General features: G+C 43.8%; 2 protein-coding genes across 2 annotated transcripts in view; both read left to right on the top strand.

Moving 5' to 3' along the window:
- The first annotated feature begins 15 nt into the window (after positions 1–15).
- On the top strand, positions 16–3,260 carry LOC128199951 (autophagy-related protein 13 homolog). The gene has a single exon (XM_052893467.1). The coding sequence runs from the start codon at positions 16–18 to the stop codon at positions 1,279–1,281; it is 1,266 nt and encodes a 421-aa protein (XP_052749427.1). The 3' UTR covers positions 1,282–3,260.
- A 1,819-nt stretch (positions 3,261–5,079) lies between these two features.
- LOC113523284 (cleavage and polyadenylation specificity factor subunit 1) overlaps positions 5,080–24,903 on the top strand; it is a 36,544-nt gene continuing 16,720 nt past the window's right edge. Inside the window, exons 1-15 of the mRNA XM_052893466.1 lie at positions 5,080–5,500; positions 6,611–6,831; positions 7,489–7,662; positions 8,725–8,888; positions 9,715–9,854; positions 10,558–10,668; positions 11,422–11,603; positions 12,005–12,152; positions 12,446–12,633; positions 17,605–17,785; positions 20,895–21,013; positions 21,489–21,627; positions 22,184–22,323; positions 22,775–22,888; positions 24,159–24,293. Coding sequence (XP_052749426.1) covers positions 5,338–5,500; positions 6,611–6,831; positions 7,489–7,662; positions 8,725–8,888; positions 9,715–9,854; positions 10,558–10,668; positions 11,422–11,603; positions 12,005–12,152; positions 12,446–12,633; positions 17,605–17,785; positions 20,895–21,013; positions 21,489–21,627; positions 22,184–22,323; positions 22,775–22,888; positions 24,159–24,293 — 2,319 coding nt within the window. The 5' untranslated portion in view covers positions 5,080–5,337. The remainder of the gene's footprint in view (positions 5,501–6,610; positions 6,832–7,488; positions 7,663–8,724; positions 8,889–9,714; positions 9,855–10,557; positions 10,669–11,421; positions 11,604–12,004; positions 12,153–12,445; positions 12,634–17,604; positions 17,786–20,894; positions 21,014–21,488; positions 21,628–22,183; positions 22,324–22,774; positions 22,889–24,158; positions 24,294–24,903) is intronic.

Here is a 24,903-nt window from a genome sequence, read left to right as displayed (position 1 = left end):
CAGTAATTATCCAAAATGGCGCCAGAAGCAGCATTCTCTAGCATTAACGACAAGAATGAGTTTACGAAATTCACAAAGTTTCTGGCATATAAAGGGGTACAAGTTATTGTAGAGTCCAGAAAGGGGGTTAAAATAGAGCCAAATAGCAAACCTATATCATCAGACTCTGGTTGGTTCAATCTACAAATACCGGATTCCCCGGAAGTTAATCAAGCCACAAAAAATGCCTTGCCTTCAGATCGGGTTTTAGAGACCATTCAGTCACGGTTACATGTTGAAATATCAGTACAAACTGAAGATGGTGATGAAATGGTGCTCGAATTGTGGACTTTGCATTTGGACGAGACAGAATTTGATACATCATTAAAAGCCATGAACACAATATACATAAGAATGGGCATACTTCTGAAGTCTCTTATCACCATCACGCGAATGACTCCGGCTTACCATTTGTCAAGGAAACAACGGTCCGAATCTTTCACCATTTTCTACAGAGTGTACAACGGCAAACCAAAAGTTAAAGCTTTAGGAACATCAGTAAAGAAGATGCAAACTGGCATACTTAAAACACCTTTAGGCGGTATTTATTTCAATGTCGTATACAGAACTAACTTCTCTATCACACCAAACAAGTGTCAAAACACTAGAACTCTCCTGTTAAAGAGTGACCATTTTGAACTCAGCCCAAAGCACGTAATATTGGAATCAAACAAGAAGAAAGAGTCTAAGAGTAAAGAGAAAAAGCCTGTCAAACCAATTGACCTGACTAAGCCCCTACGCCATGCGGCGTTCGTCGACGAAGTTCTACTCGAGAGGACTGTCAAGGGCTTTCTTACCAGAATACCTGTGCCTAAGGGTCGTCCACAATTTCGACCGAAAAGTCCGCCCAAAGAACAAGGCGTCGAATCGAAAAGCACTCAAGATTTAGACATAGATATCATCTCAAAAAGCCCAACGTCTTTTGAAATGCCACCAAAGAAGTTCTCGGGCATTCGTAGCGAGAATGAACCGCCTTTAAAATTGTTATGCTTCCCCTTCGCTGATAATCACCCGATTAGGGAATTGGCTGAGTTCTACAAAGACTTCTTCAATGCTCCACACTTGAAGCTCGCCGATGACTTGATTCGTTCCAAGTCAAAAAGCGCAGAATCGGTGAAAGAAGAAACAGAGGAGGCTAACGAAGATCTAGCCAAGGATTTAGAGCTGTATGAGAGTTCGGTGATTGAATTTGATGAGCTACTAGCGGACATGTGCCGATCGGCCGAGTGGAGTGCGAACTGATAGGAAGCTTAGAAGGGAAGACTGTTTTAAGACTGATGTACAGTATGGAATGACTGGTTTTTGTTTTATATTATTACGATGGATTATTTGTCTATTCTTTAAAAACTATTTGACATCTATTTTTACTGAAAATGATACAAAAATTTAAAATTTGATTTTATTTTTTTGTAGTACAATTATACTACATATTTAAAAGAATTTGTGACATTCGTAAATTTACATGTATCTGTAAATAGTGTAATTTATAAGACATAAAATTTTATGCTTGCTATATAGATAGTTAAAAAATGTCTGATGATTTTTAGTATTTCTCATATAGAAAGTAACGCTTATGATTTTGGGCTTGAATTGATTATTTTCTTAGTTTCTGCATGACCAATTTAAAACTTTCTGTAAAATAAATTATTCTGTCGTGAAACGCCGAATTCGTTAAAATACTATAGTATTTTGGAACAAGACAAACTTATGGAATTTTCGTAGAAAACAGAACTGCTTCCAGCCATAAAACACTAAACACACTGTTTCTTTCGTTTTTATGTACGTGTAGTAGATACTCTAGTAAAAACACTGATTTTTGCTGTAAAAAATACGTAAAAAACAACGTAAAGGACCTTTAAAGAAGAAATAAAAAAAAAAATTATGAATGTTTTTTCATTTTCTTTTTATTTTCTGGTTTTTACGCCCGTTAGTATAGCAATTTCTTAACATTTTGTTTTTATTATAAGTCTTTACTTTCAATAAACGTTTGATCAGAATAGAATGCCATTGTAAAAATATTAAAATTAGCGGCACGAGATGACAAGAAGAACAGGTAAAAATTTTTCAGTTTATTTAAACTGATATTTTTTATTTAAAAAACATGTAAAAACATGAATGTAGCAGATATAAAATGTTCAAATATTATTTTCATAATCATCTTTCCAGAAGCAATTATTCAGTTTTGTAAATACTATACAAGTGTATATTGGGTTTTTTATTGTGATTATAAATTCTTTCTGTTATGCTGTATGTACCAATTGATTATATCTTAGATATTAGATTAGATATGCGAATGTTCCTTTACCAATACATTTTTGTTCTTTAATTTTTAACTGTAATTTAACTCGTAAAGAAGAACAGATATATTGTCTTTGCCTCAATCAAAAACTTAAGTAAACTCAGTCTTCATATTGCTGTAAATTGGCACTATTTTTAAGAGGTTTTTTGTTCTGGAAATTAGGATAGATGTTATTTTAACCGGCCTTGAAAAGAAGTGTGTTATTGTAGAAATAGGTAACTGGCTTTAAGAGAAATCCTTAGATAGTATACTTCTGGATGGAAGTGCAAGTGTCGGTCATAACGTTTTTAAAAAAAACAAATCGCACCATTTCTCGGTACAGTAAGTGATAACTATAATACTTTGGTATCAAGCAAACGCTGACGAATCGCGTATGACTATGCAGTGTTTATGATATAAATTCACTAACTCGAGAATAAAAAAAAGTTGGTTGTTTTCGGCGAAGAGTTTGCACAGATACACTGTCTAGATGTTATATATCTAAGGACAAATTATTGTAATTCTGCAAAGTAGCTGTCTACTATGTACAGTCGAGTCGTCATGTTGCAGCACACTATGTTTTAAAGTCATCACAATAATTTGTCTAGATAATTGATAAAAAAAAGTTTACTCATCCGCCTTTTAATTGTAATTTTACCGCCAAGTTTTTAAAAATAGAATAAACTAATTGAAATCGTAAAAAAAAATGGGTTATCTAGTTGTCTTTTATTCTTAAAAATGGTTATTTTAAACACATGGGTGATTGCAGTGTGTAGTCTTTTTTATTTAACTTATGGGACATTGCTTTTGAGGATTGCAATATTTTTCCTTAAGACCTGCTAAATAAAATGTTTATTTTTTGGACTTAGTTTTTATTCATATAAAATATTATGTTCATATCATTTTTGTAGCTGGTTTAATTCAAATATATTCGTTCAAGTGATTTTTTATTTTATTAAATTTTGTCTGCCCTTTCCGCCAATTATCACCTTTCATTTTTTTTTATACAACTTAGAATGGCAAACAAGCTGACGGCCCACCTGATGGAAAGTTGTAACCGGCGCCTATAGACGAGCAATACCATGGACATAACAAAGTATACTGTTTCACCCATAATACTCCCCATGCGTTGCCATTCTTGAGGACTCGGGTGTTATTCCTCTGTACCCTGTAAATTCACACCATATTCCACCCTTCAAACCGAAACACAGCCATGCAAACACAACTGCTTTACGGTTGAAACACGAATGGGACAGAGGTACCCAAGCTAACGATTTTTGTACAGTCTCCCATTATTTACAAATAATTATTTTTAATCACTGTCTACATAACTTATCATATTAGAAAAAATATATAAATAAAAAACAATTCGAAAAAAAAGAAAAAAACAAGTCGACAATTTTCTCTTATTTTTTGCAGTCTGCAACCGCTGTACCCATGTTATATCTTTTCGAGTTTTCAATACGTTATATATTGAGCAACTTTGACCCATTACAGAAGCCCATGCCGAATTGACGGCCGATGACCGGTCGACTGTCAAATGGGCGATCAAAAGATGATTGGGGTTGTCTTGTCAAATCGAAGGCCAAGCATTCTATTACTTCAGTAACAATCTTAGATCGCATCTTTTTGGTTAATATCAAAGTGTAGTAGCAACCTTAGGCCGTCTATCTTATTTACTTTATACCCTTTAACTTTCTACCCCCCCATCTCGCCATCTGTGCTAAACAGCGAGGACGGAATGCCTAAAAATGCATTTCCAACTGTATAAAAAAAGTCTATTTGTAAGTTATATATGTATACTAGCTTTTAGACGCAACTTCGTACAAGTGACTGGGACATTTTTACTGATCGGGATAAAAAATAGCCTAAATTTTTCAAAATTCCATGTAGTATGTGTATACCAAATTTTGAGTGAAAAGTGATTCGTTTAGCTATTAAGGTGATATAAGAAACAAACTTTCATTTTTATAATATTAGTAAGGATAGAATGAAGTCCCCATCATCAATATGAACAGCATTAAATTATACACAATAGGAAAGGATAAACATGAACATTTCGGGGGGAAAGAGATTGTTAGTAATGGAGACTGAGAATCCCATTGCTAGCAATATAGCCAACCAGGTTGACCTCGCGGTTCCTCCTGGAAACTATCATGGTTAATTCCTGATAAATTCATCATGATGGGCCTGTTTTCATTCTCATCTATCATCCTTCACTGGTACTCCGTCAGCGTATCCCGTTAGCGAAGGCGGAGCGGGGCTACCATACCATTTTTACCCATCAAAAAAAAAACATGAACATCTCTGTATAAAATATATTATTTTTAATACTTATTATTATGTGATTATTATATTTGCTTTAGATAAAAATACGTTATACTAAATGTATGGTTTATATAGTGATAAAGCACTTCACCACTCCATCAAGATGATCTCTAGAGAAATGTTTAATGTTAAAATGGAATGGTTGTTGGTTTATTTTGATGAGTACCAAAGAGTATAACCAAGTGATAATGAGTAGAAATGACTATTGATAGTTGAGGATTGACTAAATCACAGATTCAAGAGACTATGTCTAAAGATAAAGGTCAAAATTGTGGTTGCCAAATGTTCTTACGTTGATCCAAAACAGCATCACAAGTCTTAGATAAAGAATACTACTTTAATATCATAAACGATCAAGTAATAAAAGAAATTAAATGTGAATTAGATTTGTAGATGGTTTCGATTGGTGCTTGCACGTACGTCAACGTTAGTGAAATGTCAGTCAAACCGACTTTGCGAAACGCGTTTGTTTTTTTACATATTCTTGTTGTCTATATACTATTTTTGTCTTTAATCTTATAACTGTTTACTTGTGTCTTTCCGTTGCTATGAATTTCTAAGTTTTATTATTACAAAATGAAGTAATATCTTAGTGAAATGTAATTATTAATAAAAGTTGTTTACGTCAAAATAATTGATTACACGGATGTTTTGTATTCCTAACCTCTAAGCGAATTTGCCGGACTTTAAATATGTTCTCGATCTGCCGGCAAACTCACCCAGCCACTGGGATTGAGCACGCCGTGAGCTGTTGCTTCTTTAACAATGAAGACGTATGCCTGGTCACCGCTGGTGCCAATATTATTAAGGTTTTTAGACTATTACCTGAGGGGCCCACTAAAGAAGTTAATGCTGGTAAGTTACCAGTTATTTTTCAGTGTGTAATACTGAATGGATCACTAAACAGTGTAGCAGTTTAATAGACTGTCTCACATTTCAATAATTTTTCTTGTGCAACTTGGAATGGCAAACAAATTGACAGCCCATCTGATGGAAAGTGGTAACCATCGCCTATAGACATGAGCAGTACCATGGACATAACAGAGTATACTGTTTCGCCCATGATACCTTCCCATGCATTGCCATTTCTGAGGATTTAGGTGTTATTTCTCTGTGCCCTGTGTAAATTCACTGCCATATCCCACCCTTCAAACCGAAACACAGCCATGCAAACACAACTGCTTCATGGTAGAAACATGAACAGGACAGAGGTGCCCAAGCAAATAACTTTTGTACAAAGTCCCACTGGTAAATTGTAAAAATAATTGTGCATTTCTTTCTGTACAATGTAAGATTTTATTTAGTACAGTGCAAACATGTATTAACAAGTACAATGTGTTGCATGTACAGATGTTTTTTATGTATTCCATGTATGTATTTACAATAAAATATGTATGTATGTCTATAAATTTTTCTAAAATCTATTTCAATACATAGTAATGGAAAGGTGACAGAATTTTTATAATTATCACAGAAACACTCTGTTAATGAAAATAATAATAAATTGAAACATTCAATTGATTTTTGATATTTACAATAATTGGACACCAACCAACTATTATATTTTCATTAGCAAGGAAGTAAGTTCTATTAGAATTGACCCTATGGTCAATTACTATTACTGTACTATTACCTGCAGTAAATAGATAATTAACATATTATTATACATGTTTTTACAAAATATTACTGAGTACTAATAGAGCAACTATTTAAATACCACTGCTGGACATAGGTATCCCCCATAGACTGCCATAAGGAACTGTCCTGAGCTACCTGCATCTACTGACTCCCTGCAATGCATTTGAGGTGACACTCCATTTAGTAGGGCATCATCCTATTTTTAATATTATTTATATATATTTATAATATTAGTAAGGATAATTTCCAGTTATCTTTCTTTTGCACTGGCATGCTATGTGTGATTGAATTATTTTTTAATGCTTTTACTTCATATTTCTTTTACAGCTGGCCAACCAATACCCCCTAAAATGAAGCTGGAATGCCTAGCGTCTTATACTCTTTGGGGTAATGTAATGTCCATGGCGTCTGTGCGTAGTCCAAGTTCAGGCAGAGATCTGCTGCTTGTGTCATTCAAGGAGGCCAAACTGTCTGTGCTGCAGTATGACCCTCAGACAAACAATCTTATAACTCTTAGTATGCATTACTTTGAGGAGGATGATATGAAGGTATGTGATGTAAACAACTGAACCAAAGCAATATTTATTTTTTAGTCACTTCCAAAAAGACCAGATCAGACCAGACCATCAATTTCTCTATATTTCTGGTATGTTATTAATACTTGATCAATTATAATAATTGTCACTATTGTAGGGGTTTACCCTCTTAGCAGTCCTATATTATTAAAATGGAATCTATGGGAGTAATACTTAGTAAAAAAAAAATAGACTAAAAATATTCCTTAATGCTTTTCCTCACAAACTTGTGTGTATGACTGGGAAAGTATTGACAATTAACAAGGATGAAAGTCTCCATTTCATATTTTTTAGTGCCTATAAGGCACTAGAAGATATTAAATAACCAAACAAACTTACTGTAACTTATACAGATGGTTATACATGCATTATATTATACATACAGATTGGTGAAAACAAAAATAGCTGATTCAGATGAAGGATCTTAATCAGATGGCACATTGTTTTCTCATCAGAAATTATAATAATTGTTTTTTTATATTGGAAAAGACACAAAATAAAATTTGGAATTTTCTGGAAAGGTTTTTAGTTTAAAATAATGGTCTGAATTCACTGTTTCAGTTTTTGCCAACCTGTTTCTTATACTTTGTAAAATAATAGTAAGAAATTCTTACTTACTCATGCTTGTAGGGTGGTTGGACAACACACCCCCACATACCGTGGATCCGTGTGGACCCAGAATTCAGATGTGCTGTTATGTTACTGTATGGAAAGAAATTGGCTGTGTTACCATTTAGGAAGGACATCACATCAGAAGAAGGTGACCCATTAGAAGCTAAACCATTTGACGACAGTAAAAAAAATGTAAGTACTGAGAATTTTTTAAAAAGAAAAAAGGGAGTACCATTTGCATTTGGCATTATCACTGAATTATTTTAGAATGGAATGGCAACCCTGCCTGCACTATTAGTATATGTTGACAGAATACCAGTAAGAGTAATGTAAATTAAATCTTATTTCCACACAAAGCTTCTCATTTGAGCCTTGTATGTGTGAGTCATAGCTACTACAGCCAGCCAAGCTCTGTTCCAAAGTACAGAAGCTTCCTGGAATCTTCACAGGCATCATAGAGCAATTTTTCTGTTCTGATAGTTTGTGAATGTTAAGTGGCTACAGCTAACATACATATCCCAGGATGACGCAAGTAGCTGTTTTTTGGCATCAAAACAGCCTCGAGCACTCGCTTGTGTTCAAATTAATTTGCCAACTCTTACTTAAATTGTACTGTAACAACATGGAATGGTCTTCCTCAAGACGTGTTTCCTTCATCCTGTAACCTTCATACATAGTGTGAAAAAGCACTTGGTAAGCCGGCATAGTGTGTTTAACCGTTGAGAGTGAATTAATTCTATTTTGTTGGATCATATTCATGGACAATATTGTCTCTGTATTTGGTTAGAATGGTGTAGTCATATGTTGTGCTATAATAAAAAAAAAAAAAAAAAAAACTAATATAACTACAAATCTATCATTCATCAATGCACTTTATTTTTGTTTTAAATAAAGAATAGAAATATGTTTTAAATAAAGAATAGAAATATATTTTAAATTCACTATTAGGATTTAACGTGACGCTATTGCAGGTTACCTATTACTATTTACCTGTAATTGCTTCTCGTTAAGTCCCGATAGGTTATTTAAAATAGAGAATAGAATATAGAAAATTTGTTAATTTTTGTGAAGCAAAACTTACTATGGTATATTCACGCCCAATTATTTGCAGGGTAGGCAGATAAAACAATGTTGCAGATTTTAATATTGACATATATCTCTAGTTTCATTCGCTTTCTTAATTTGTTTCATGTTTTGGCACTTGGTTTTTTGATCCTTGATTAATAAGTGATTTAACAATAATTTTTCTTGCAGCAACCTACCCAACCGATCGCGCGAGCACCAACGCTAGCCTCCTATGTGATAGTGCTAAAAGATCTAGACGAGAAGATAGACAATATTCTAGACATACAGTTCCTCCATGGTTACTACGAGCCTACATTATTGCTGCTATATGAACCTGTCAGGACTTTTCCTGGGTAAGTCACTCTTGCAGTTCTTATGTAACTTGTAATGGTAAACGAACTAACATTCTACCTGATGGAAAGTGGTAACTGTTGATAGATAGCAGTTATCACTTATTTTATGTGAGGCTGTGGCCCATCAACGTTTAGAAATCCTCGGAACGGTGAGGTCGCTCCGTGAGGCCTGTGAAGAACCCAGGAAGCTTCTGTGCTTCTGGGCGGAGCTAGGTCGGCTGTACTAGCCACGACTCATACGCACAATGGCCTAAATGAGAGGCTTAGCGCGGAAAATAGAGTCTTTTTCACATTCACGTCACTTATTTTAGACGACAGTGATATGTGTGTAAACACATAACCAGTACCATCAACATGTAGAATACACTATCATGTCGTTTATGGAGCTTAATTAACTGTATTACGGTTTGAAACTTCAAACTGAAACATAGCTATGAGCCATATGGTATATACCTATATGGTTCTCTTCATAAACTTTCAAACCTTCTCCAAAATTTTCTATCAACTCCATCAACTGTCAACCTGCAAATTGTAAAACTCACCATGATAACTCATCGTCCATCAATCCGCATCAGAAAGGTCATGCTCTCAGTACCCACTAAATGTTGAAGCCCAAATCTATCATCCATATTATAAGTTGCAAACCTTGGCATACGCGAGCGTACACCAAAAGCGCAAACGCAAGTGCTTGGGAACTCAAATCCAGTACACAGCACAAAAAAAAAATACCTATATGGTTCATCCTTCGAAATGAAATACAGCCACAGCAATAAAATTAAAGTCCTTATAAAAACGTATAAAGATTTTTTTTTTATCTTTTTAATAGTCGTACAGCGGTACGCAATGACACGTGCGCAATGGCCGGCGTATCGCTGAACATGAGCGCCAGAGTGCATCCGGTCATCTGGGCCATTGGTGGGCTACCCTTCGACTGTTTGCAGGCAGTGCCTATACAGAAACCTCTGGGTAAGTACATGTTTTTACGGTATGAAATATACAGGTGGGGGTTTTTTTTTGATGGGTGAAAATGGTATGGTAACTTCGCCTGCGCTAACGGGATACGCTGGCGGGGCACCAGTGAAGGGTGATAGATGAGAATGAAAACAGGCCAGTTAGCCCATCATGATGAATTCATTAGGAATTAACTATGATAGTTTCCAGGGGGAACTGCGAGGAGGTCGACCTGGTTGGGTATATTGCTAGCAATGCGATTCTCAGTCTCCATTACTAGCAATCCTTTTTCCCCCTACAGATGGGGTTACCGCTTCAAATAAGTGTGTGAGTTAGTGATGACTGATGGTAGGGGGAGAAGCTATAGTGAATTTGCTAGGTGGTCAATATCATAATGGTTTCCAGGGTTCTGACAGAGTTATTGCTAGCAATAAGGTTGCTGGGTTTTTTTAATGGATGATTATTAAATGGTCACCTTGTATGCACTATTGGTATACACTAACGGGGCACCAGTGAGGGATGATAAGTGAAAATGAAAGAGCAAGTCAGTTAGCCCATTGAGAAGAATACACTGGGATTCAGTACGATGGTTTCCAGGGGGGACCACGTGGAGTATATTATTAGCAATATGACAGGTAGCCTACATTACTAATACTCCCTTCCCCCCCAGGTTGCTGGATTGGTAATAATTTATAACCATGCGTTCGTTTATTTTCAGGTGGCTGTCTAATAATGGCAGTAAATTCGCTGATCTACCTAAATCAGTCGGTTCCTCCATATGGCGTTTCATTGAACAGTATAGCTACCCACACTACCAATTTTCCGCTTCGTAAGTTTATTATTTCATATTAATAGAAATTATATAATAATTAGAATTAAAATATGAGTGTGTTCTAAATATGAACACTGCTATTTTTTTTTTTATAAATGTGTCTTATGTTGATTGTACTATGTAGTTTTGGTTACATTCTAAATTCAAATGTTGTTCTGATATTTTTTAAGTTTGGAATTCTACGTGGAATGTTAGCAAAGCCTAACTGTAGGCTTTTTTTCAATTGTTTTAAAAAGAGAGGTTGTCAATATGGTTATACATAGTATTACTTTTTATGTTTGTTACTTCATAAATCGATTTAGATTTTTTTTAAACAGATTGATTATTGATTTACCAAAGGGAGACTTTGTACAAAAGTCGATTGCTTGGGTACCTCTGTCCCATTCGTGTTTCAATCGTGAAGCGGTTGTGTTTGCGTGGCTGTGTTACGGTTTGAAGGGTGGGATATGGCGTGAATTTATTGGGTACAGAGGAATAACACCTGAGTCCTCAGGAATGGCAGCGCATGGGGGATATCATGAGCGAAACAGTATACTCTGTTATGTCCATGGTACTGCTCATGTCTATAGGCGACGGTTACCACTTTCCATCAGGTGAGTCGTCAGCGTGTATGCCATTCTAAGTAGTATAAAAAAAAAAGATTGGCTCTGTAGATATTTAACAAAAATGGATCCAGTAGTTTAGTTTTTGCGTGAAAATAAGCGGTTTAGTTGATGGCGGTGGCGGCGGTGGTGGCGGTGGTGTGCGCAGGCATCCAGGAGGGCGTGTGCATCACGCTGGACGGCGCGTGCGTGGCGGCGCTGGGCGAGGCGCGGCTGGCGCTGTCGCTGCGCGGCGGCGAGCTGTACGTGCTCACGCTGCTGTCCGACTCCGTGCGCAGCGTGCGCAGCTTCCACCTCGACCGCGCCGCCGCCTCCGTGCTCACCGCGCAGGTCTATACCACCACCGCACCATACACGCTGTAACATAACAAACAAACTCACTTTCACATCTGTTATACTAATAACAATAATCACACCGATTCCATATATTATATAATTTCTGTACAATTCTGCCACTGAGAGATATTTCCTACTCATTTCAGTATTTCAAGTTATGTGCCCAGACATTTGTTGCTTTAAACAGTATTTCCATTTTCTCAACAAATCTTTAATTTCTCTTATATCACGAAGGTGATAAGTAAGCATACAACGCATCTGATGGTAAATAGTCACTGTAGCTTATGAACACCTCCAATACTAGGAGTGTCACGTGCGCGTTGCCGACCTTGAAGAAACCCTAATGAACAACTTTATACTGCAGTCTCTAAATATATTTCTATTTTGTGGGTCAGATGTGCGTGATCGAGGAAGACTTCTTGTTCCTGGCGTCCCGATTGGGCAACTCGCTTCTGCTGCGTGTAACGGAGCGCGAGAACCGCATGCTATTCTCCGTTGATAAGCCGCTAGAGGCCACTGTCGACCTCACCCTCACCGAGGCAGGTATGTATCTAGATGTAAACAAATGATAATAGAATGGTACACTCGTCTGCAGTATCAGTACACGCGGATACAACTGGAGGATAGGATGGGTGGGTGGGTAAGGATGAAGTCATGTCAATTTGTTCATAGAATTCACTAGCACTTGGTTTTTGTGGGAGTCTAGCTCCTGAATTAGATATAATCCTTCATCATAGCAGCCGTTAACTCTCATAAGCTGCAGCTGAAGATAAGCTTTCCCGATAATCCCCAAGATCTAGGATAGTAGTATCTTTCAAATTACTACATGTTCACAGAAAGAGAGTCAGCGTCCAGAGAGCAGCAGAAGGAGACCGCATCGGACCCTGCCGCCAAGAAGCGGCGGTTGGACACTATCAGCGACTGCGTGGCTACCAACGTAATCGAGATTAGCGACAAGGACGAGCTCGAGGTGTACGGCTCCGACATACGCACCTCCACGCAGCTCACCAGCTACGTGTTTGAGGTACGCACGCACCTGCATGATGCACTAGCGGGATGATCATACCTTCTGAGACAGGGTTGTATTAGGCTAAATTGTAAAATTACTTTTTCTTTTTGCCATATCCCCCCTTTAAAACGAAACACAGCCTTGCAAACACAACTGCTTCATGGTAAAAACATGAATGGAACAGAGGTGTCCAAGCAACAAACTTTTGTACATAGTTTTCTATGGTATTTAGTCCCCTTTCATCAAAATTTAGACATACAACAATGTCTAAATTTAAACTTAATATATAAACTTTGTCTTTGTCAATCAGAGTATTTGTTAGGTTTTTTAAAAATGATCCTGGCTTGTTGTGTTGGTCGTGGCGAATTAGTCTCGAATTACTTGAACTGTGCTGGGTTTCAGAGGGATCGCATGTTGGTTGACTTGACGATATATTGGTAGCAACTGGGCCACTAATTAATGTTCAACATTGATATGTTGAACATTAATTAGTGATTCTTTAACTGTCCACTGTTGAATTTAGGTCTCCCCTTGGAGGGTTTTGCTAGTAGTTGCCACGCTTGGCGGGCGGATTGGCAATCGTGGGCAGGTTTTAGAGATGTTTTAAGATGGACGCTGTTGCCTATCTTTCACCCTCCCTTAGTCAGTTCTTACGACACCTATGGGAAAGGAAGGGGTGGGGTGTTGTAATAATAATAATAATAATGCCATCTCCTCTCCTTAAGAGGGGAGATGTGAATTTTGTCAAATTTTTAAAAATAATAATAATAATTTGCCTTTCAAAGTCCAACCCCGCGTCCGAGCTGAACATCTAGCTCACGCGAAAGGCGGTCACGCATACAAATAAACCTTACGCGGCTAAAAGGGAAATGGCAAATAAAAAGATGGCGAGCTCAGATAAGGAAGATAGGATAAGGTCGCTGCCCGGGGGCCGCCGAGGCGTGTCTACAACTGGCGGTAGGCGCGGCAGAATACCGGCCCGGCAGACTGGCCCCACCACCTGGCCGGTCCGACCCACGCCATCGACATCAGCTGGCTTGGCGCCGGCACGACCGACTCAGGCTCAGCAATCGGCGCCCGCCACTGGTGGTACACGCCGCATGAGGTGGACGAAAACTATGAACGAGGACCTCATGCGTGCGTTCTACAGGGCTACAGGGACAGAAACAGGTAGAACAGGATATCGGGCAGTAATGCACCGCGAGTTTCTGCGTCTTTTACCGGATCTAACCGTCTCGAAACAGAACCTAGCCGATAGAGTTCGGTACATACAGCGCTCTGGTATGTTTAGCGCGACCGAACTCGAACGATTGCGAAGTGAAGTTGTTTCAGAAGCAGACTTGGCGACCACGGAGCAACCCATCTCGAACGTGTTACCTAGCGTAGAGGTGGTTGCCGAAACGCCTTCAGAAGCGGATGTGGACGGAACAACTTCCCAGGACATAGAGCATATGAGGAGCATACTAGAGGAGGCGATTCTAGAGATCCGAAGAACTCCCCTCGAAGAGAGACCGAAGCTTCCCCGGATATATCCAAATGTGGCGCTGCGGGATGCCATTGAGACCACAAATACACTGCTGCCACAATACCTTGAGGGCAGCGGTGACCTGGGAGAGACGAGCTCAATCTCATTCGGCGCTGCGTTGGCAGTATGCCGATATACCGGCGCAAAAATGCCCCAGGCTGGACGTAATATCCGAAGGGATAATGCGAAACCAGCCTGGAAAAGAAGAAGTGAGCGACGGATCACCCAGACCAGGGTTCTTATTGGCAGACTGCTCTGCTTCAGGGAGGGCAATACACGCCCGAGAATTATGCGCTCCGTAAAAGAGGCCTTTGCTGGGACAGGTGTACGTCTGTTCCAGCCGGACTTCGGGCAAAAACTTGCGGAGCGTATGGACGACCTGAAGCAGGAGATCGCTGCATGGGGAAAGCGATTCCGACGGTACTTTGAGAGGGTCGAGAGGTATCAACAGAATCGTCTTTTTACGAGTGATCAACGGAAGTTTTATAGGAACTTGGAGCGCCCAAAACTGCAGGCCACAGGAGAAAGACCAGAAACAGCCAATTTCGTCGTCTTCTGGCGACAGCTGTGGTCTGAACCTGAGGAGGAGGAGGAGGAGGGCACATGGATTCACGGTGTTGAGGAAGCATGTGCTCAAATAACGCCGATGAACGCCATTGCCATTAAGGAAGAAGACGTGGTTGCCGCGATCCGTCGGGCTCCGAACTGGAAAAGTCCGTGGATCGACGGATTGCAGCGCTACTGGTTAAAGGCGTTCTCGGCCAGCCATGCGACCTTAGCTGTGCAATTCCAGAGTGCTCTCGAAAACACTCCCGAACTTCCTTACAACCGGGATCACTCATTTAGCTCCTAAGACGGATGATACCGCGGATCCATCTAATTATCGCCCCATCACTTGTCTTACGACAATATATAAGACGTTAACATCCGTTCTGAGCACTAAGATCTCTCTTCATGTGTACGAAAATAAGATCTTATCTAGCGCTCAGAACGGATGCTGGGGCGTTAGCCGCGGATCGAAGGAGCTGTTCCTCATTGATGCTGTCGCTGGCCACGTGGTTCAGTGTAACCGTCGGAATTTCTCTGCCGCCTGGATAGATTATAAAAAGGCGTTCGATTCCATGCCCCATTCATGGCTCCGGATACTCGAGCTATACAAGATCGACGGTATAGTTCGAGTGTTCTTGGAGGCATGCATGGGGCAGTGGACGACGATCCTGACTATCCAGGGCGAGCGATTGACGGATACCGCTGACCGGATAGAGATCAAGAGGGGAATATTCCAGGGTGATTGTTTGAGTCCACTTTGGTTTTGCCTGTCCCTGAATCCTCTCAGTGCTTTACTGAAGAATTCGGGAACTGGATTTCAGTATCGGAGAGGAGGTACACGAGTGTCTCACCTTCTGTACATGGATGACTTGAAACTACTAGCTCCGAGTGTCGAACGCCTGACGGAGCTGCTAAATATCGTAAACGATTATAGCAGCTCTGTTAGGATGGCATTCGGAATAGACAAATGCGCGGTCCTCCATGTGCAGAGGGGACGGGTCACTCAAACTGAAGGGATCGCCACAGATCCCTCTAATATTAAAACCCTCTCCGAGGCTGAAACATACCGGTATCTGGGCATGTCACAAAACATCGGTGTGAGGGAGACGGATGTGAAACGGTCAGTTCGCGAGGAATTTTTTGCGCGCCTTACAAGAATAAGAACTGAAAAGTTCCTTGTCGGGCGCCAATAAAATCCGAGCTTATAACGGCTGGGTCATACCCGTACTCCTTTACACTTTTGGCGTGTTCAGATGGTCTCAAACTGATGATGATGAAAGTCCGACAACTATGACCCTCCATAGAATGCATCACCCGAAATCGTCAGTCATGAGGCTGTATATCCCGCGGAAGGCTGGTGGTCGAGGCTTGTTAAGCGTTAAGACCATGCACAACCGCGAGATCAGCCTCAGGACATAGAGAAAAGCATCATAGAGAGGTCATAAATCGTCAGTCATGGCTAAAGAGGACTGGCGAAAACCCAAAGTTTTGGGTACCTCTCAGCGGGAGGCCGTATGGAAAGAGAAGGAGTTGCACGGAAGGTTCTTCAAAGCCCTTCACGGGCCGTACGTAAACACGAAGACCTCCGTGCACTGGCTACAGTTCGGTGATCTCTTTGGAGAGACCGAGGGTTTTGTCTGTGCAATACAGGATCAAGTGGTTAAGACGAACAATTAACGAAAGCACATTCTGAAGGATGGCACTGAGGACATCTGTCGAGTATGTCGCCATCCCGGAGAGTCACTCAGACATGTGCTTTCGGGTTGTTCAGCTCTTACCAACACTGAGTACTTGCACAGACACAGCTAGGTAGCCAAAATACTCCATCAAGAGCTAGCTCTGAAGTACGGCCTCGCGAATGAGAGGTTACCGTACTATAAGTACGAGCCACAGCCGGTCCTCGAAAGCGACAGGGTCAGGCTCTACTGGGACCGATCCATCATCACGGACAGGACCGTTCTTGCGAACAAACCTGATATCGTGGTGATGGATCGGCCACTTTCGAGGGTGTTTTTGGTGGATGTCACCATACCGCATGACGAGAATCTCGTGAAAGCCGAAACCGAGAAGAAGAGAAAATATCTCGACCTGGCTCACTAGGTGACCGAAATGTGGGGGGGGGGGGTGACATCTACCGAAATCATCCCAATCGTTATGTCGGTAAACGGTCTTATCCCAACCAGTCTGGAACAACATCTCAGACGGTTAGGATTCCGAGGCGGCTCACTCCCGGGAAAGATGCAGAAAGTGGTGCTCTTAGATTCTGCCCGCATTGTACGCCGGTTTCTCTCCCTGGGGCTCTGAACCCCGGCCGACTGTGCTTCTGCCGGGGGTTAGTTGCGATCTCCTCTCCTTAAGAGGGGAGATGAGAATTATAGTAAAATTTAAAAAATAATAATTTATTTGCTCGAAATGTGGTACAAAGGTCTTAAGTGGTAACTGAGCTATACATTTCGCCTTATCTAAAGGCATGTAAATTTTGTCTTAGCACATGTTAGTTTGTTTTAGTGGCTAATATTTTAAAGTAAACATTTATCAATTACGTATTTTTTTCTTTTTTTTATACAACTTAGAATGGTAAACAAGCTGACGGCCCACCTGATGGAAAGTGGTAGCCGTCGCCTATAGACATGAGCAGTATCATGGATATAACAGAGTATACTGTTTCGCCCACGATACCTCCTATGTGTTGCCATTCCTGAGGACTCAGGTGTTATTTTTCTGTACCTAGTAAATTCACTGCCATGTTTCACCCTTCAAACCAAAACACAGTAATGTAAATATAACTGCTTCACGGTTGAAACACGAATGGGACAGAGGTACTCAAGCAATTGGCTTTTTAAAAAATTTACAATTTAAAAAAAAAATTGTAAATGTGTACGCGGCGAGTACATGGCGAGGGCTGGCGGCAGGTGTGCGACTCGCTGCTGAACACGTGCCCGCTGGGCGCGGCGTCGATGGGCGAGGCGCTGGCGGCGGGCGCGGCGCGCGGCGTGGAGCTGGTGGCGGGCGCCGGCCGCGCCAAGAACGGCGCGCTCTGCGTGCTGCAGCGCAGCGTGCGCCCGCTGCCCGTCACCGCCTTCCACCTGCCCGGTACGCACTGTTGCACTCACCCCGCCCCCGCCCCACTCACACACTCACCCCCCGCACTGCGCGGCGCGCTCTGCGTGCTGCAGCGCAGCGTGCGCCCGCTGCCCGTCACCGCCTTCCACCTGCCCGGTACGCACTGTTGCACTCACCCCGCCCCCGCCCCCGCCCCGCACTCACCCCCCGCACTGCGCGGCGCGCTCTGCGTGCTGCAGCGCAGCGTGCGCCCGCTGCCCGTCACCGCCTTCCACCTGCCCGGTACGCACTGTTGCACTCACCCCGCCCCCGCCCCCGCCCCGCACTCCCCCCCCTCAGTGCGCGGCGCGATCTGCGTGCTGCAGCGCAGCGTGCGCCCGCTGCCCGTCACCGCCTTCCACCTGCCCGGTACGCACTGTTGCACTCACCCCGCCCCCGCCCCACTCACACACTCACCCCCGCACTGCGCGGCGCGCTCTGCGTGCTGCAGCGCAGCGTGCGCCCGCTGCCCGTCACCGCCTTCCACCTGCCCGGTACGCACTGTTGCACTCACCCCGCCCCCGCCCCGCACTCACCCCCCGCACTGCGCGGCGCGCTCTGCGTGCTGCAGCGCAGCGTGCGCCCGCTGCCCGTCACCGCCTTCCACCTGCCCGGTACGCACTGTTGCACTCACCCCGCCCCCGCCCCCGCCCCGCACTCCCACCCCGCACTGCGCGGCGCGCTCTGCGTGCTGCAGCGCAGCGTGCGCCCGCTGCCCGTCACCGCCTTCCACCTGCCCGGTACGCACTGTTGCACTCACCCCGCCCCCGCCCCCGCCCACACTCACCCCCCGCACTGCGCGGCGCGCTCTGCGTGCTGCAGCGCAGCGTGCGCCCGCTGCCCGTCACCGCCTTCCACCTGCCCGGTACGCACTGTTGCACTCACCCCGCCCCCGCCCCAGCCCCGCACTCACCCCCCGCACTGCGCGGCGCGCTCTGCGTGCTGCAGCGCAGCGTGCGCCCGCTGCCCGTCACCGCCTTCCACCTGCCCGGTACGCACTGTTGCACTCACCCCGCCCCCGCCCCGCCCCCGCCCCCGCCCCCGCCCCCGCCCCGCACTCACCCCCCGCACTGCGCGGCGCGCTCTGCGTGCTGCAGCGCAGCGTGCGCCCGCTGCCCGTCACCGCCTTCCACCTGCCCGGTACGCACTGTTGCACTCACCCCGCCCCCGCCCCCGCCCCGCACTCACCCCCCGCACTGCGCGGCGCGCTCTGCGTGCTGCAGCGCAGCGTGCGCCCGCTGCCCGTCACCGCCTTCCACCTGCCCGGTACGCACTGTTGCACTCACCCCGCCCCCGCCCCCGCCCCACTCACACACTCACCCCCCGCACTGCGCGGCGCGCTCTGCGTGCTGCAGCGCAGCGTGCGCCCGCTGCCCGTCACCGCCTTCCACCTGCCCGGTACGCACTGTTGCACTCACCCCGCCCCCGCCCCCGCCGCGCAGTCTCCCCCCGCACTGCGCGGCGCGCTCTGCGTGCTGCAGCGCAGCGTGCGCCCGCTGCCCGTCACCGCCTTCCACCTGCCCGGTACGCACTGTTGCACTCACCCCGCCCCCGCCCCACTCACCCACTCACCCCCCGCCCGGCGCGGCGCGCTCTGCGTGCTGCAGCGCAGCGTGCGCCCGCTGCCCGTCACCGCCTTCCACCTGCCCGGTACGCACTGTTGCACTCACCCCGCCCCCGACCCCCTCCCGCACTCCCCCCCGCACTGCGCGGCGCGCTCTGCGTGCTGCAGCGCAGCGTGCGCCCGCTGCCCGTCACCGCCTTCCACCTGCCCGGTACGCACTGTTGCACTCACCCCGCCCCCGCCCCACTCCCACACTCACCCCCCGCACTGCGCGGCGCGCTCTGCGTGCTGCAGCGCAGCGTGCGCCCGCTGCCCGTCACCGCCTTCCACCTGCCCGGTACGCACTGTTGCACTCACCCCGCCCCCGCCCCACTCACACACTCACCCCCCGCACTGCGCGGCGCGCTCTGCGTGCTGCAGCGCAGCGTGCGCCCGCTGCCCGTCACCGCCTTCCACCTGCCCGGTACGCACTGTTGCACTCACCCCGCCCCCGCCCCCCGCCCCGCACACACTCACCCCCCGCACTGCGCGGCGCGCTCTGCGTGCTGCAGCGCAGCGTGCGCCCGCTGCCCGTCACCGCCTTCCACCTGCCCGGTACGCACTGTTGCACTCACCCCGCCCCCGCCCCCGCCCCACTCACACACTCACCCCCGCACTGCGCGGCGCGCTCTGCGTGCTGCAGCGCAGCGTGCGCCCGCTGCCCGTCACCGCCTTCCACCTGCCCGGTACGCACTGTTGCACTCACCCCGCCCCCGCCCCGCACACACCCCCCCGCACTGCGCGGCGCGCTCTGCGTGCTGCAGCGCAGCGTGCGCCCGCTGCCCGTCACCGCCTTCCACCTGCCCGGTACGCACTGTTGCACTCACCCCGCCCCCGCCCCACACACTCACCCCCCGCACTGCGCGGCGCGCTCTGCGTGCTGCAGCGCAGCGTGCGCCCGCTGCCCGTCACCGCCTTCCACCTGCCCGGTACGCACTGTTGCACTCACCCCGCCCCCGCCCCCGCCCCACACTCACCCCCCGCACTGCGCGGCGCGCTCTGCGTGCTGCAGCGCAGCGTGCGCCCGCTGCCCGTCACCGCCTTCCACCTGCCCGGTACGCACTGTTGCACTCACCCCGCCCCCGCCCCACTCACACACTTACACACTAACCTCTCACTCCCACAACCCACCAATATAGAGAAAAACACGAAAACATTGTGTACACTTTACTACCGTACCGTAATAGTGTTTAGACGGGAATTAAACATGACATTAATGCAAAATATTACATAATATAAAAAAAATCTAAAAGACGTGAAGCTGCGGGTAATTTTAGAAATTATACATTAAAGATTATGTGCAGGTTTATTTAATGGGAGATAATGGAATTGTAACAGTATACCGTCAGCGCAGGTGCTAACGCTGCCGGGCACCAGTGAGGGACGATATGTGAGTTTCCCAAGGGAGACCACGTGTAAATCGACCTAACAGGGTATATTGCTAGCAATGGGATTGGTAATCCGTTTGATAACATGCTCTCTCCTAACTTTGTGCAGGCTGCATCGACATGTGGACGGTGCGCGGGCCGGGCGGCGGACCGGTGGCCAGTGCGGAGGTGGAGGCGGGCGGAGCGCCGCACGCCTACCTCATCCTCACGCAGGAGGACTCCTCCATGGTTAGCTGCTTGTATAATACTAGCAAACCACTTTCGTTCAATTCGTCTACATTTCTGTTTTTAAAGCTTTGCTAAATCTATTATTTTTTTTAAATGTAATTTGGAATTTATGATTCAACAATTATTTATTTATTAGTTATAAGGGGAAAATACTATTAGATTGTATTCGTCGCACACTAATTTTCTCATAGCATTTCTGTCGTTCACAGTGTTATGTTGGTAAACATATTCATAATTTCCATCTTGATTTGTTCTATCGAATAAGATCAAAGAAAATTAATAGTATATATATATATATATATATATATATATATATATATATATATATATATATATATATATATATATATATATATATATATATATATATATAATACAAAATGGTAAAATAAAATTGTTGTCACTTTTAATAACTACCAGAAAATGAATGTGTCATAATCTATGGCAATCATCAATTTAATATAATTTATAACAGATTCTGCAGACCGGTCAGGAGATTAATGAGGTGGACAACTCAGGATTCATGACCAATGCACCCACTATATTCGCGGGCAACCTTGGGAATAACAAATACATGGTCCAAGTCACCACCACTGCCATCAGACTAATAAATAGTGAGTTTTTTCAGTGATATTTATTCATGTTTTGTTCATGATAATTATTATTCTAATTAATTTTTCTAAGTTTGCAACTGGACGGTAGGCTTGGTACATTGTAATCAATTTCAACATAAATATGGTTCTCCATTATAACTTTGAATTTATTGTGATATCCGGCTCAGAGGATCAAAAATTTTTGGTAAAATTTAACATTTTTCTTCCTCAAAGTTAAAGTCTGATGATGGTGTCTGACACTATCTGTATCCACTTGCATAAAATTATTTTATCATACATCAATACAGGTGTGTGAGTAAAAAAGTTTTCAAAAGACATGTTTTATGACGTCAGGTAAAACAACGCCATCTAGTAATCAAATGTCATTTCATAAATACATGTGATTTTTTAAAAAATTTTTCTTAAAATTACAATAGACACTTACAACTTGTTGTAATTAGACGTCCCGTCTGAATATAAACGCTTACCGTAGCCTACGAGTAGGTGCAACATTAGGGTTGTCACCGATCGCTCGGAGTTAAAGTACTCGTAATGGATCGAGTTGGTGTGTCGGCAGACGGCGCGCTGCTGCAGACGCTGCAGCTGGAGTGGACGGGCGCGTGCGGCGCGGCGGCCGACCCGTACGTGTGCGTGCTGTCCACCTGCGGCCGCGCGCTCGTGCTCGCGCTGCGCGAGTTCCGCGCCAAGGACGGCATGGTGCGTACCTCACCGTCTACCACGGACTTACTGCTCTAGCTGCCAGTTTCAAGTGCGAATATTAAACGAGCTATTTAGTTTGTGGCTGGCTGGCTTCTATTCAGTAGTGATATTTTTGCTGTTATTCGTGTACTGTTTCCTTTTACATTACTCGTACAGAAATGATAAGCAAACTAGTAAAAACAAAAATTGTATTTAATTGGAAGTACATAGAGTAATTAAGATCCAGTTCGAGGGACTGTTTGTACAAATGAATGTTTCATGATAAGTGCTTGAGCTATTAGGCATTCATGTAACCGAATATGGGATATAGCAACGAAGATTCGTCACGAGGTGCCCATTGGTCCTTCGAGCCGGATCAATATCGTCATTTACATACTACTGCAAAATTATTTATTACTGGAGTAAATTTATTAATGTATATCCTAATTAAGATGTAAACTGTGGGCAGACGGCGCGGCTGGCGCCGACGCGGCAGGGCGTGTCGGCGCGGCCGCCGCTGGTGCGCGCGGCGCCCTACCGCGACCTCAGCGGCCTCTTCACCGCCGGCCTCGCCGCGCCGCAGGTACACTGGCTCCAGCACTGGCACCAGCTGGCGCTAGCACTTTTTTTAAACGGGTGAAAATGGAATGGCAAACCCGCCTGCGCTATCGGTATACGCTGGCGGGGCACCAGTGATAGATGATAGGTGAGGATGAAAGCAAGTCAGTTGGCCTATCGTGGAAAATTCAACAAGAATTAACTACGATGGTTTCCAGGGGGAACCATGTGGTTAATATCCAGTGGAGGTCGACCTGATAGGGTATATTTCTAGTAATGGGACTTTAGAATCCATTACTAACAATCCTTTCCCCTTAGCGCTAGCACTATCACCAGCACGTAGGTACACGGGGACGAGTGATTACGGGAGCCTGTGTGGAGACAACTGAAGGAACTAAGAAACATGACAAAACAAGAACATGCAACATTATAAAATAAATTTATACATTTTCTTGTTTCAGGAGTACCACTGCTATATTTGTTATTTAATAGATATTATAAATCCTTAAATTTTAACACACAATTTACGCAATGCATTTATTTCACTTGGGATGTAAAATACGCTCAAGACATGGCTTTTTTTTTATTAAAATCAGTTCAGTAGATAGATAGAAATAACAATACAAACATACACATAATACAGACATACAGAGTAAAAGAGATAAGAGAATGAAAAACATAAAAAACAACAAAAGAAAAAAACAAAAAGCAAAATATATAAAACAAAAATTTCATTCTTTCATGCGTGTGCCATAGCAACACAAAATGGTCACAACTCAGTTTATTGCTTCGCCCTCAAAAGACAACAACAAAAACACTGACATTCTATGGTGGCCAAGAGCCAGACGCTTGAAATTCCTTAATCAAAATAAAAAAAAAAGAAATATGAATAAAATACATTGTATGTGTCCATTACATTTGTCTCCATTTGATATTAACACTTAAATACCTGAAGTTTCAAATTTGATACCGGGGTTATAGATCGCATTGGGCGCCTACAATCGATTTTATTTTAATATTTGACTGTTTAAATGTTACAAATTTTTTTTTTTCAAAATTAATATATAAAAATATCGTTTTGATTTTTTTTTTTACTATTTTTCCCCATTAGTAAACACAGTAAAGGGTACACTTATATATTTTGAAATTTGATTTAAAAAATCAGGCTTTTAAGGGTTAACTAACTGTGAAATAAACTAAAGGAACAAAATTATTCGTCGTTTTTCTACATATGTTCCTTTGGGTATCCTAATAATTTCGATTCCACCCTCTGTACCGTTTTGTAAATATTACAGGTGAAAGGCGAGTTCACTGGAAAGAAAGGCAAGGACGTGAAAGCTGAAGGTTTCAAGCCGGGTGCTGTATACGAGCTCAACGACGAGGACGAGTTACTCTACGGTGGTGATCAGACACCGGCATCTATGGCCAGCGTAAGTAGACACATCATATCAGCCCATAACTGTCCACTTTTCAACATAGGCCTCCCCCATAAGGGGGGTTTTTGCCAGTAGTTGCCTTACTTGACAGGCGGATTGGCAACCGCAGTTAGACTTTTATTGATGCTTTAAGTAAGTAAATTTACATAGTAAAGGGAAATTTAAAATTTTGTTTCACAAAAATAGATTTCACTTATAGCTGGTCACATCAAAAGACCAGTGTGAACAACGCGCGATTACGTAGCGCTGTTAAACAGCTAACTTAAGGCGAGTAGTCCTTGTCACTCAGTACGAGAAATTGCATGTAGGACCTACTCATGCGTAATTGTAAATCCTCAAAATTTAAGATTATCTGTTCCACAAACTATGAAATTAAAAATATGAGAGTGAACAAAGTTAGGTTAAAAAATAAGCCTTATTAGTCCTTACTTAATATTATTAATGTGAAAGTTATTTAGATAGATAGATATATAATTTATTTACGTCACTTACAGCATGTGAAAAAGACTCTATTTTCCGCGCTTAGCCTCTCATTTGGGCCATTGTGCGTATGTCACTTACAGCATACAAATAACTGGTACATACTCAAAAAGAAATAAAACAA

Source organism: Galleria mellonella, unplaced genomic scaffold (assembly GCF_026898425.1).
Source record: "Galleria mellonella isolate WM207_F2 unplaced genomic scaffold, CSIRO_AGI_GalMel_v1 utg176, whole genome shotgun sequence".
In the NCBI taxonomy this organism is placed as follows: domain Eukaryota; kingdom Metazoa; phylum Arthropoda; class Insecta; order Lepidoptera; family Pyralidae; genus Galleria; species Galleria mellonella.
Note: the sequence above shows the minus strand (reverse complement) of the source record. Positions and strands in the feature narration are given on the sequence as shown.